The sequence below is a fragment of the Cucurbita pepo genome, chromosome LG13 (assembly GCF_002806865.2).
Source record: "Cucurbita pepo subsp. pepo cultivar mu-cu-16 chromosome LG13, ASM280686v2, whole genome shotgun sequence".
Taxonomy (NCBI): domain Eukaryota; kingdom Viridiplantae; phylum Streptophyta; class Magnoliopsida; order Cucurbitales; family Cucurbitaceae; genus Cucurbita; species Cucurbita pepo.
In genome coordinates, this window is record NC_036650.1 from 6,349,401 (window position 1) to 6,359,956 (window position 10,556).

At 34.2% G+C, this 10,556-nt stretch overlaps 1 protein-coding gene across 3 annotated transcripts; it reads right to left on the bottom strand.

The window, feature by feature from the left end:
- Window positions 1–67: 67 nt before the first annotated feature.
- LOC111808704 (serine/threonine-protein kinase STY8-like) lies at window positions 68–9,833 on the bottom strand. Of its 3 annotated transcripts, XM_023694851.1 has the most exons (16): window positions 9,369–9,833; window positions 8,202–8,316; window positions 7,444–7,556; window positions 7,187–7,306; window positions 6,953–7,028; window positions 5,881–5,991; window positions 5,141–5,191; window positions 4,877–5,016; window positions 4,655–4,762; window positions 3,924–3,997; window positions 2,988–3,163; window positions 2,036–2,128; window positions 1,830–1,910; window positions 1,571–1,621; window positions 721–861; window positions 68–633 (listed from the first exon to the last, which is right to left on the bottom strand). In XM_023694851.1, the coding sequence occupies exons 1-16, from the start codon at window positions 9,560–9,562 to the stop codon at window positions 619–621; spliced, it is 1,659 nt and encodes a 552-aa protein (XP_023550619.1). In that variant the 5' UTR covers window positions 9,563–9,833; the 3' UTR covers window positions 68–618. The 3 variants fall into 3 exon arrangements, with proteins under 3 accessions (XP_023550619.1, XP_023550620.1, XP_023550618.1); XM_023694852.1 differs by having other exon boundaries at window positions 68–861; window positions 7,444–7,506; XM_023694850.1 differs by having other exon boundaries at window positions 68–861; window positions 9,369–9,832.
- Window positions 9,834–10,556: the final 723 nt, after the last annotated feature.

Here is a 10,556-nt window from a genome sequence, read left to right on the forward strand (position 1 = left end):
CAAAATTTGAATAAAGTTGCAAAAAAGTCTTCAGTTCTTAATCATCTTTGCTTCAAAGGCAAGAATGTGATCCAATTTGGAAACTATCTACTACTTTTCCCTGCTCTTCCTTTCAATAAAGAAAATTCCTTAATACACAAATTGGTGAATAGTTTTCCCAAAACAAACACGAGATTAAAGTTCCTTACAAGAACAAAAAGAAATCAGAAAGAATCCAATTACCTAATAATAATTGTAAGTTTTTGGCAAGCTGATATAAGGCTGCCAATTTTCTATAATGTATGGTATAGCCTCTAAATAAGTGGGGAGAACCAAGAATGTATATGCACCTATGGGCCACTGAACAACTTCAAAGGCTAAAAACAGATAATTTTACTATATTTACTGAAAACATCCTCGTGGCAACAAGTATTTTTGTAATGAGAACATGCTTTTTCTTTTCTCTTTTTGCACAGCGCCGCCTCTATACTTCTTTCTCTCCCAGATGTACAATATTTGTGTAACTATATGAAGAACCAGAAGTGGTAAACAAAATAAATACCTCACGGAAAATACAGGATAAAGCCCTGCACTTCTACAGCTACATTAGCTGCCATTAACTGCTGCATAGTTTTCTTCCTATTTTGTACACATCTAAGTACACATGGGATCAGAAAGTTAGAAGGGTATCATGTTGTGTATTGTGCATGAGGTCGTAAAGACAAGAGGGAGGAGGTATACCTGAACTTCTTCGAGCAGATTTTCAAGTTCAACTTTTATCTCAGTAAATGGAGGCCGATTTTCAGGTTCTGCATCCCAACATCGTCGCATCAAATCCAACAATTTGGGGTGAGCATTTTTGGGAAGATCTGGACGCAGTCCCTGAAAACAGATTATGAAGTCTAAGCCTAGAATACTGTATTCTGCCAAGTCGCTAAAGGGGAAATAATACAGCAACCGGAGCATTCTTCTAAATCATCCTATTTATTTTGATGTTCTTTATATTATAAACAGCAACCTTCTTCGATTGCCCCCATCTTTCCTTTCACGATCTGTAAATTGAATCTTCTGTTTAGTTTGGTACGNGTCTTTTTTTTTTTTTTTTTTTAATCAAACTGAGATGCATACAGCAGCTACGTCAAATTTCCCCATTTATCATTGGTACATAGGTGCTCTATAGAAGGGAAGAAAGAAATGAGTCTTCTCATATATTTCTAGCTTGGAGTGGCAATGGCTAAACTATTATTGAGGAGATGCTCAGTTGGCCTTTTCAGGCAATTTATTGGGGCAAGCTAGCTGATTATTTTATGGAAACAATAGGATTGCTAGAGAGATGGAGAGGTCGTGTGATGAGGTTTGGGAGGTGGTGAGGTTCAACATGGACATGTGTCACTAAGCCTTTTTGTAACTACGACTACCTTTCGTTTGATTTTGTTGGATTGTAGTTCTTTTTTGTAGTTTCTTGGAGTCTCATTTTTTTGTTGGGCTGGAGTTTTCTTTTTCTTTTTTCTTTTTTCTTATTTTTCTCAATGGAAGTTCAGTTGCTTACCAAAAAATAAGTAATGCACAAAAAATTAGGACATACACAAACCTGTCTTACTCCAAGGGCGGCTTGTAATGGTGTCATGGAATCATACGGAACCTAAGATACCAAAGCTTGGGTTAAAAGAATAACCAAAAGCATAAGAGTAATTATCCTATAACTATTAAGCGATCAACAAAATAATGATAAAGAAATGTTATCATCTTATATACAATATTGCACAGTACTAGCTGCCCTAAAATACAAGCAAGCAAAAAAAATATAAATAAATAAGGAAATGTAATATTGTAGTCGACTTGAGATGTACCTTTGCTGTTACTAGTTCCCAAAGCACAATCGCAAAACTGAAAATATCTGCTTTCTGATCATATGGCAGATGATTTATTACCTTGAGGTGAAAAGCAAAATCAAAGCAAAAAGATTGAAGTCAAATTGAAATGCTGCCAATACTATAAATTAGGAAATTAAGCAAGTGGCATGGTAATTTGTCAATATCCTCCGACAGATTATCACCTCAGGTGCCATCCATCTGTATGTTCCAGTTTCTGCTGTCATTACTCCTTGACTCTGGTATCGCGCAACTCCAAAATCTGCCACCTTCACAACCTTGAATGCAAAAAAAGTACATGCCTTTTACATGTTAGTAGATTAAAATCCATATTTAGTACAAGCTCATAAAAGCACATCACTACGAGAATACTGGCTTATTTCCTTGGCCTCCATTGATTCTCCATAGGATGAAAGCAAACGAAACTTCTAAATGAGACTCGCTAAATCAACAGGAAGTAATTGTGAGAAGAAAAATTATAATAAAGAACATTATGTGGAAGTGCAATCTACAAAAACAGTTTCCTACTTTCAGCTCTCTTTCTATGTTGGCAGTACTATCTTTTAACAAGAGAATAGACAAATGTACAACTCAGGAAACACATGCAAATCCTGCTACAAAATTCCACACAAGTAATATAAGTGTACAACTGCTTCAACAGTTAAAGAAATGATCAATACAACCAGAGGATCCCAGCAATGTTAACCACTAATACAAAAGTCCATCAGGTTATGTATCTAATTTAGTCCAAAATGCCAATAGAAAGTAACAGTAATATGTGAAGACGCTTTCACATGTATTTCGTATTAGCAACATGACACCAGTTAATATATTTTCTTTTTCAGTCAGCTCAGGACAACAGTGAATGTTAATTGTTGATGGTAGAGTGAATTTGTACATCTCCCGTTCTAAATGATCATATTAGAGCTTAGAGTAATATCTCGTTTACAATAGCTATTTTAGTATGCTTACTCCTCTTTCTTTTTCCCTTTATCCAGCGGATGGAATGACTCCTTCCAAACCCCAAAACAACTTTCAAATATATTTTCATTCTGTTATCTTCCAACACCTAATTCATATAAAACCCGTTTGATATCAAAACAATCGTTTAAGATGCCCACACTACTGTAATCTTACATGTTGAGTGTTCATTAGCAGGTTTGCTGTCTTCAAGTCTCTATGAATAATGTCATTTAAATGTAAGTACTCCATTCCTTCACAAACATCAATAGCAAACTTCAGCAGTTGTGAGAGCTTCAACACGCAATGATTCTTGTGCAAGTAATCATAAAGACTCCCTCCTGGCATATACTCTGCATGAAACGACAAATTTTAAAAATTTTATTTGAATAATACAGTTAGAACACAAATCCAATAAAACAGAACTACAGAAGAAAGTGAACTTTAAGGACCAATTTCCAATCCAGAACGCGAGCCAAATTAGGCATTTCGGGGGTGAAGTATAAATACAGATGGAGCTACAAAAATGCAATAAAATTTCCCTACATTAGTACTATTGCAACAAAACTACCACCCACCCCTCTGTATTTCTTTGCTTCAAGACTAACGCAAAGCACTATAATATCCTCCGGATACTACGGTGAATGCAAATGCCAATGTTGAGTTACTAACGCTTCTTATAATGAAATTTAAACCTTGTGAAGATACTATGTTCATCCTAAAACAAAAGGAAACTTTTATTGCCTTTTCAAAAAGGAAAAAAAAAAAAAAAAACCATAAAATTGGTAGTTTTATCTATTGGCCAAAACTAATGTCAGGCAAATTTCAGACAGCCAACTTAGTCTCCAAGGACATAACTATTTGTCGTAACAAAGTTGACCTCCATCAAAACCTTTCACTAGAACATGAAGTTAGGAGAGCTTCGCTTGAATCTTCTGATTGGAGCAGTATTGCGCTTTTTAGCATGCAACTCTTGTAAGAAGCAGGCAAACATCTATCAATATATACATGTAAAACTACAGAAGAAGATCGTACAAGAAACTAACCAAAATTGATGAAAAAAGAGGAAATAAAAAATTAAAAGAAGGAACAATAGAGCAGAGATTTCCGTACCTGTTACAATACACAAATGTGGAGAGTTTGTACACGCACCTATAAAACGAACTACATTTTTGTGCTGGACCTTCCTGCATTTCAGATTAATTAAGATCCCTTCACAAAGGATGTATGGCGGTAGATACACCAATAATAAATTGATTAAAAAATATAACTCCCAAAATATCCCTTCATAAATGTTGAAATAAAAGGAAACTATTATCGAGGGATCAGGGAAAATGTGGAGTGGGAAACATCAAAACAGTTCGACGAATTTGAAGATTTTGAATCTGCAGCTACTAAACAATGTTACTGTCTGCCAGAAGATCCTTTAGATACGAATGTATTTAATTCTTTTACAATGTTTGAACGCAAGGAATTTTATGAACATCATATTTGCAATTTCTTTTTCAGGAATGCAGTTCATTTCAAATTCATTAATTGACCAGTAATTAAAACAACTGAAGGCCCCCTATATGTAAAGTATCCAAACATAATCTCCTCTAGAAATGTCACTTTGTGAAAAATGTGCATCTACCAGCATGTATACTTTCAAGCTGAAACAGTGCACATGTTCTGCATGATTTAACTAAATAAACTATTAAGATGTAGAAGTTCGCAAGAAAATATTAGCCATAAATAAGCAAGAAAAATGACTGCCATCAAGGGACGGTGTCCTCCGGCAGAAATGATCAATGAATTCTTAAATTTACAGTACAATAATTTTGGGACATAACTATCAAAATTACCTGAGAATTGCCACTTCTTGATTGAATTCATCCTCTAAATCATCATTTAGATCTTCAGATCTTAATATCTTGACAGCTACATCATGACCAAGATATAATCCATGATACCTGCAGATGGGAGATGAATAATCCACGGTACAGCTACTATGGAAGATGAATAATCCCTTCTAGAAGCCTNTTCTCCACATTGTCAAAGAAAAGTGAATTTCAGTTCAAACTTACAAATCACCACAAGATCCAGATGCAATTCTTTCACCTATCTTCAGTAACCGTCTATTTATTTCCCAATCTTCTGGTTTTTTCTGGGCGGCTAATGTTTTCTTGACTGCTGGATGAGAATGTGAAGAACCAGACCATGACCCCTGGCATTACATTGAAAGAAGTTACATTATTTCCTTCTTATTCTCTCTTTCAAAAGGGAAAAGGGGTGGAAATCAGGTTTCAAAACAATCTTCTATCACAGGCAATAGAAAAAACACAATTTACCTCATATCTAGCCACTGCTTTTTCCATAGCTTCATACAAACCACCAGTTTCCTGGTCACAAGATCGCCAAGTCAGCAACATTTAGACTCAGCACAGATCATGTCATAAAGCACACATAATACCGATCACTCTTAAAATATTAGAAGGTTTCTGTTCTGGGACAAAACATAATTTTTTTAATTAACCCATCAGATACCATGTTCCATTTAAAATTGTAAGATACAGATGCAAAATGTGAAGAATCTTTGTTAGACGTCATATCCAAAAATCTCATACAGGTTTCAGGTCTTGATTTAAAATAGACATGTTGAAAGATCAGACAATCAGCTGGGCAAGCACTACCACTCTAATCCCAACATTTGAATGCGGATTACTTTTGGGGTGGTTGCTGCATACATGCAACTTAAAAGGCCGACTAAATAACAGAGTAAGAATTCAGAGTAAATCTACAGTTCATCGAACTACAGAACATTTTTTCTTAAGGCCAGAGAGTGAAATAACATGAAGTTGGGAACAAGCAACGAGGAAAAAAAGAAGGCAATTTTGAGCCAAATAGCAAAGATATATAAGATCTTCCAATCATGCCATATGATAATTGTATATCATCATACAATACCAGTTACAAGGATGGGAATACGTCAATAAAAAATAAAATAAAAATCAAACAAGAACATAAAATACAAATAACAGTGCAGTAGAAACGGCAAAGTATACATTTAGCATATATCACAATGCTGTACCTCAACAGGCCATCCATCCACGACAAATACATCCAAGGAGTAATCATCAGATGTCGAAAACACATGTGCTTCTCGGATGTTAAGTCCTATATCAGAAAGCAAAGCAGAAAGCTAGGAAAAAAAACTGATAAGGCGTTAGAAAAAACCAGTCTGAATTCTACCACACTGATACTTTCATACCAATGACCAGCTGACATGAGCAAATGACTAGGATAGAAGTTGAATTATTCTCAACACCAAGTATGAGTATTAATCGCCTCATGATAGATTGTTCGTTTACTAATCATCTCTGATAGAAGCTTCTAGCTCTCAATTTGTGTACACTTAATTTTCAATATCAATTCCATGCATTAATTGGTGTTTTCTCTGTCAGTTAGAATAACTCTGTGTTTGTGGTCCAACGCTGTCAGGGCCACTTGTTTTTAGGAATTTTTTATTATACAGGAATTGAAGTCGTTCAGCATAGTAAGAAAGGGAACTGTGAAATTTGGCTCACTATATCTTTTTGTTACTTCTTCACGGAGTGTAGGTTTAACTGCTTTTGTGACTATTCCCGTTCCTATCTATAATAAATATACACATGGTATTCCCTTCTTATATCACATAGCCCCTTAAAGAAAAAAAAGTATATTGCCCCCTCAGTTGAACATAAGGACTGCCACTGGTATATTTCATTCTTTCAATGAAATGGATTCTTACTGAAATATTTTTTTTTTTTTTTTCATTTGCCCAAAAGTTCATTCAGACTTGACTTGCTCAAAATATAGTATCATACACCAAAATAATGCAGCCACTAAAACTGATAACAAAATAATAATAAACTATCAAAAAGTTTCTGCCCTTGTTATAAGTTCTGTTGTTCTTTTAAAGCCATCTTCTAAAGATTGTACCATAAGCTAGTAGGAATGCTAAACACAGTAGAATTCCAGCCTTATATATGTAAATTCCATTAGACAGGAGCATAAGAACAAGACTTCAATGAGCATGCCTGACTAAGAAGTTTTGCCTCGCCAAAAGATTCATGTAAATACAATCACAAAAAATAGAAGACAAAACAGTAATTCCAGCTTACCTGGCTAAGAAGCTTTGGCTTGTCAATCGTTGAAAATATCACTTCATGTATTGGAACATGTGCAATACTGCCCTGCCTGCATTTATTATATAGATAGCCGAAAATAACTACATGTCAAAAATTTGAACCCTGACGAGAGCTACAAGAATTTACAATATGATAAATTCACAGAAATAGTGAATACAAACACGCGTGTTAATAAAAAAATTCCTCCCACTTCAAATTAAATTATACCTTTTGGAAAAATTGTCCTTATAATATCTCTCACCCATGGCCTTTGAGTTCTTTCCAACATCCAAATTTAAGTCCTCAAGCTTGGAACAAGGCTCAAAGTCAATTATATTTCCTTGAGTTCTACAAAGCAATGATTAAGAAATCAATTAACACAAATCAAATATTTGACGAAAGAAAACTAAGATATTGGAAAGAAGGTAGCAAGGAGGGAGAGACCGTTAGCCTAATAATGAAAATGCAATAAGTACAATAATTACCTCTCGTGCGACAGTGGAAGTCTTCTATCAGCTGCTTCATTAGATGAGCCACTTAATAGAATACTATCAATAAAAACGTGATCATCATTGCCATCTGACTTAGTACTTAAGTGCTACAAAATCAACAAGAAAAATGTAGAGCAATAAAACCTCCGACCACTAAACCAAAGCTTAAACAAACAACATACAAACTTTGTTTAATAAAAATGAAGAGTATATTGATAAGAGAGATTTTATACAGGGCTACAGAGATATGAGTAATCATTATGAAATGTTGCACAATAATTGCCTATCTAACTACAACGGACAAAAGAAGAACGAAAATACAAAGGCTTCACAACAACATTTTAAACCATCAACTATCAAATCCAACTATTGTCAACATCCTCGTATCAATTTTTAAAAATTTCCTCATTCCTCTTGAACCAAATGGCAATTTGATGCAGTCCCTAGTAATGCGCCATCCTCAGTTTTTTTCCCTCTGATATTAGGAAGTCTTACTTCAGCAGTGGTGGTTATGGCCTCATAATATAGTAATTTCAAATTGTCACCCTCTCTAACTAGTCATGAATAGGAAACTGAATATATCTTTCTCATTCTGCGAGCCATTTTTCTAATTTTTGCCCCAGGTCATATGTTTTCCGCCATATGTTTGGCATTATCACACTCTATGCACAAAACTATAAGAACGTTTAGAACCAAGCAACACTGCCCATTAGTTTCCACTAAAAATTAAACAAATGAAATTGAAAAAATACCTCCAGAAAACGAATGTGGTAAACAGGGCACTTCTCAGGATCCTTCGCCAGGGAAAGAAGCTTTTGATGTAACAAAACATCTTCCACCTTCTCCATGTTAATATCAAGTCCATAACTGACAGAATAATTATAAATAACCAAGAAGTTAATAATTTAAAGAGAATGGAGTAGACCATCCCTACCCGGTGATATAGCCTAAGTAATTTTAACATGTTATACTACTTACATACTCATCAGCCAGTAAGAATTCCATATTTTATCATCTTACAAGAAGCACAATCTAAAATTGATACACGAAATAGGGGATGAAGATGAGGTATCAGCCAAGCCCAAGTCACTGGAATGTAAGTTATAAAAAGAGCTTCCGGTGGTCTTTGATAAGATCAGTAAATTTCTTATCCACATCCAAGATGACACAATAAAACTAGCTAAATTCTAAAGTACGATCAAGTCCTGATCCTAAGATTAGTAAAGTTCTTATGTAAGTTCTTATGTAATTTCTTAAGATTAGTAAATTTCTTATCCAGGCATTTAACCAGGGATATGATAGCAAAGTACCACACTATGTTCTTAAGCTGGAAAGTTCAACCTTACGCCAAACAAGTTTAGTCAATTCAAAATTTAACAAATGTCAACCAATAAGTCAGTTACCTATTTCCTTTCTGAACACGTTTTTGAGGTCTGGCCTAAATTTTAAGAACTAAAAAACGTAATTTAAACGAAAATATTCTTGTTTCCAAACTTGATGACCAATAATCCAAAAGTATTTTTTAAAGACAAACAATCAATCAAAAAATTATACATGCAGACAGCCAACTAAATTTCAGAAACGGAAAATTAGAAAAGGAACCGTTACCAAACGAACTTTCCCAGCATCAGAAAACAACATATAGATTACGCAGAATCAGTAGGATTATGACAGACGCGTATAAGAAAGAAGAATTCCGAAGAAAATTAATCCACCAAAAGTAGCAACCACTGATCAGTTGAGTTAGACAAACTATATTAAAGCAAGGATGCAAATGCATTTACACTCACTCCATTAAAGCAGCTCAAAATCAATTACAAATATATAAAAAGAAGGGAGAGAGCACATAAAAAATAGCAGAGCAAGATTTAAGAAGCCAAATATCCAAATCGCGATCAAATAAAATCGAAATAAACTACCTCGGAGGCAAGCGATTGAAGTGCGCATCCAAGTTCTCGCGAAATTGGGGATTAGAAACTGCCTCCTCATGTCCACGCTCAATTAACCGAGTATAAACATCGTTCCGAACATCGTGGACAGCACAGAAGCCACCGAAGCTTCGAGGCGGCGAAGAACTCTCTCCAACACCCTCGACGAAATCCATATCCGCCATGGAATCAACAGAGACGAGGAAAGGTCATGGGAAAGAAAGCGGGAGAGGGAAAATTGGAGGAGAAATGGCAGAGAAGTAGTTTGGGAATACTTAGGGATCAGTAGAGAGGATCTTTGACTGTTGATAGCATCTAGGGGAAGAAGATGGACCGGTTGGGTATTTGGAATGAAGATGGAGGGCAATTCCGTCATCCACGTTTTGAACAGGATTTTTAAATAATTATATTTTAATGTTAAGATGGAAGAGGTTGCAGTATGGGAGGTTGTGACTAATTTACGAAAATACCCTTATAATTTGCTATTCATTACTAGTTGAAAATATTATTGAATTTTCACCCTTAAAATATTTTAATATCCTCCTCTTTGTATAAAAATAAAAAATAAAACTAATAAATAGAGAATTGAAACTTATTTAGTTTATTTTATTAATTCTATAATACTAGACCTAAACTTAGATAGGTCGAATATATAATAATTTAATCAATTGAAATATGTTTAAATTGGTCATCATCTAACTCAAATATATATATATATATATAGTTAAAAGTACAAGAATTCACAGTAAATTAGAAATTAAAACAATTTAATAGAAATTATTTTCATCAAAAATTACGAAATAAAAAATAACACGAGATAAAAGAAAGCAAGCAAATACTCAGAGGCATACAAGTAATCACACAAATACTCGTTGGTAACAGCAAGCTGGTGCTAAATCCTAAACCCTAAAACCCTAAATTCTATTTATAACAATCAAGTGCTAAATATCTTAAACCCTAAAACTCTAAGTTCTATTTATAAGTCCAATTTTTAAAAAAATGGAATAGATAAAAGATACCATCAAAAACAAAATAAAAAGTTAACCAAAAAAAAATTAAGTATAAGATGTACTAAATTTATGAATTGTTACAACAAATGAAGTATGATATTTGAACCTCCAACTTTATGAAATTTCATGTCAAAATTTATTTAATGTTTACTTTAGTGGTTAGGATTAA

Coding starts and splice junctions, on each gene's coding strand:
- LOC111808704 (XM_023694850.1), bottom strand. CDS start 9,562: ATGGCGGATATGGATTTCGTCGAGGGTGTTGGAGAGAGTTCTTCGCCG. Junction 3,998..4,654: donor CAAGAAGTGGCAATTCTCAG/GTAATTTTGATA, acceptor TCTGAAATGCAG/GAAGGTCCAGCACAAAAATG. Junction 1,622..1,829: donor GGGAACTAGTAACAGCAAAG/GTACATCTCAAG, acceptor TTGGTATCTTAG/GTTCCGTATGATTCCATGAC.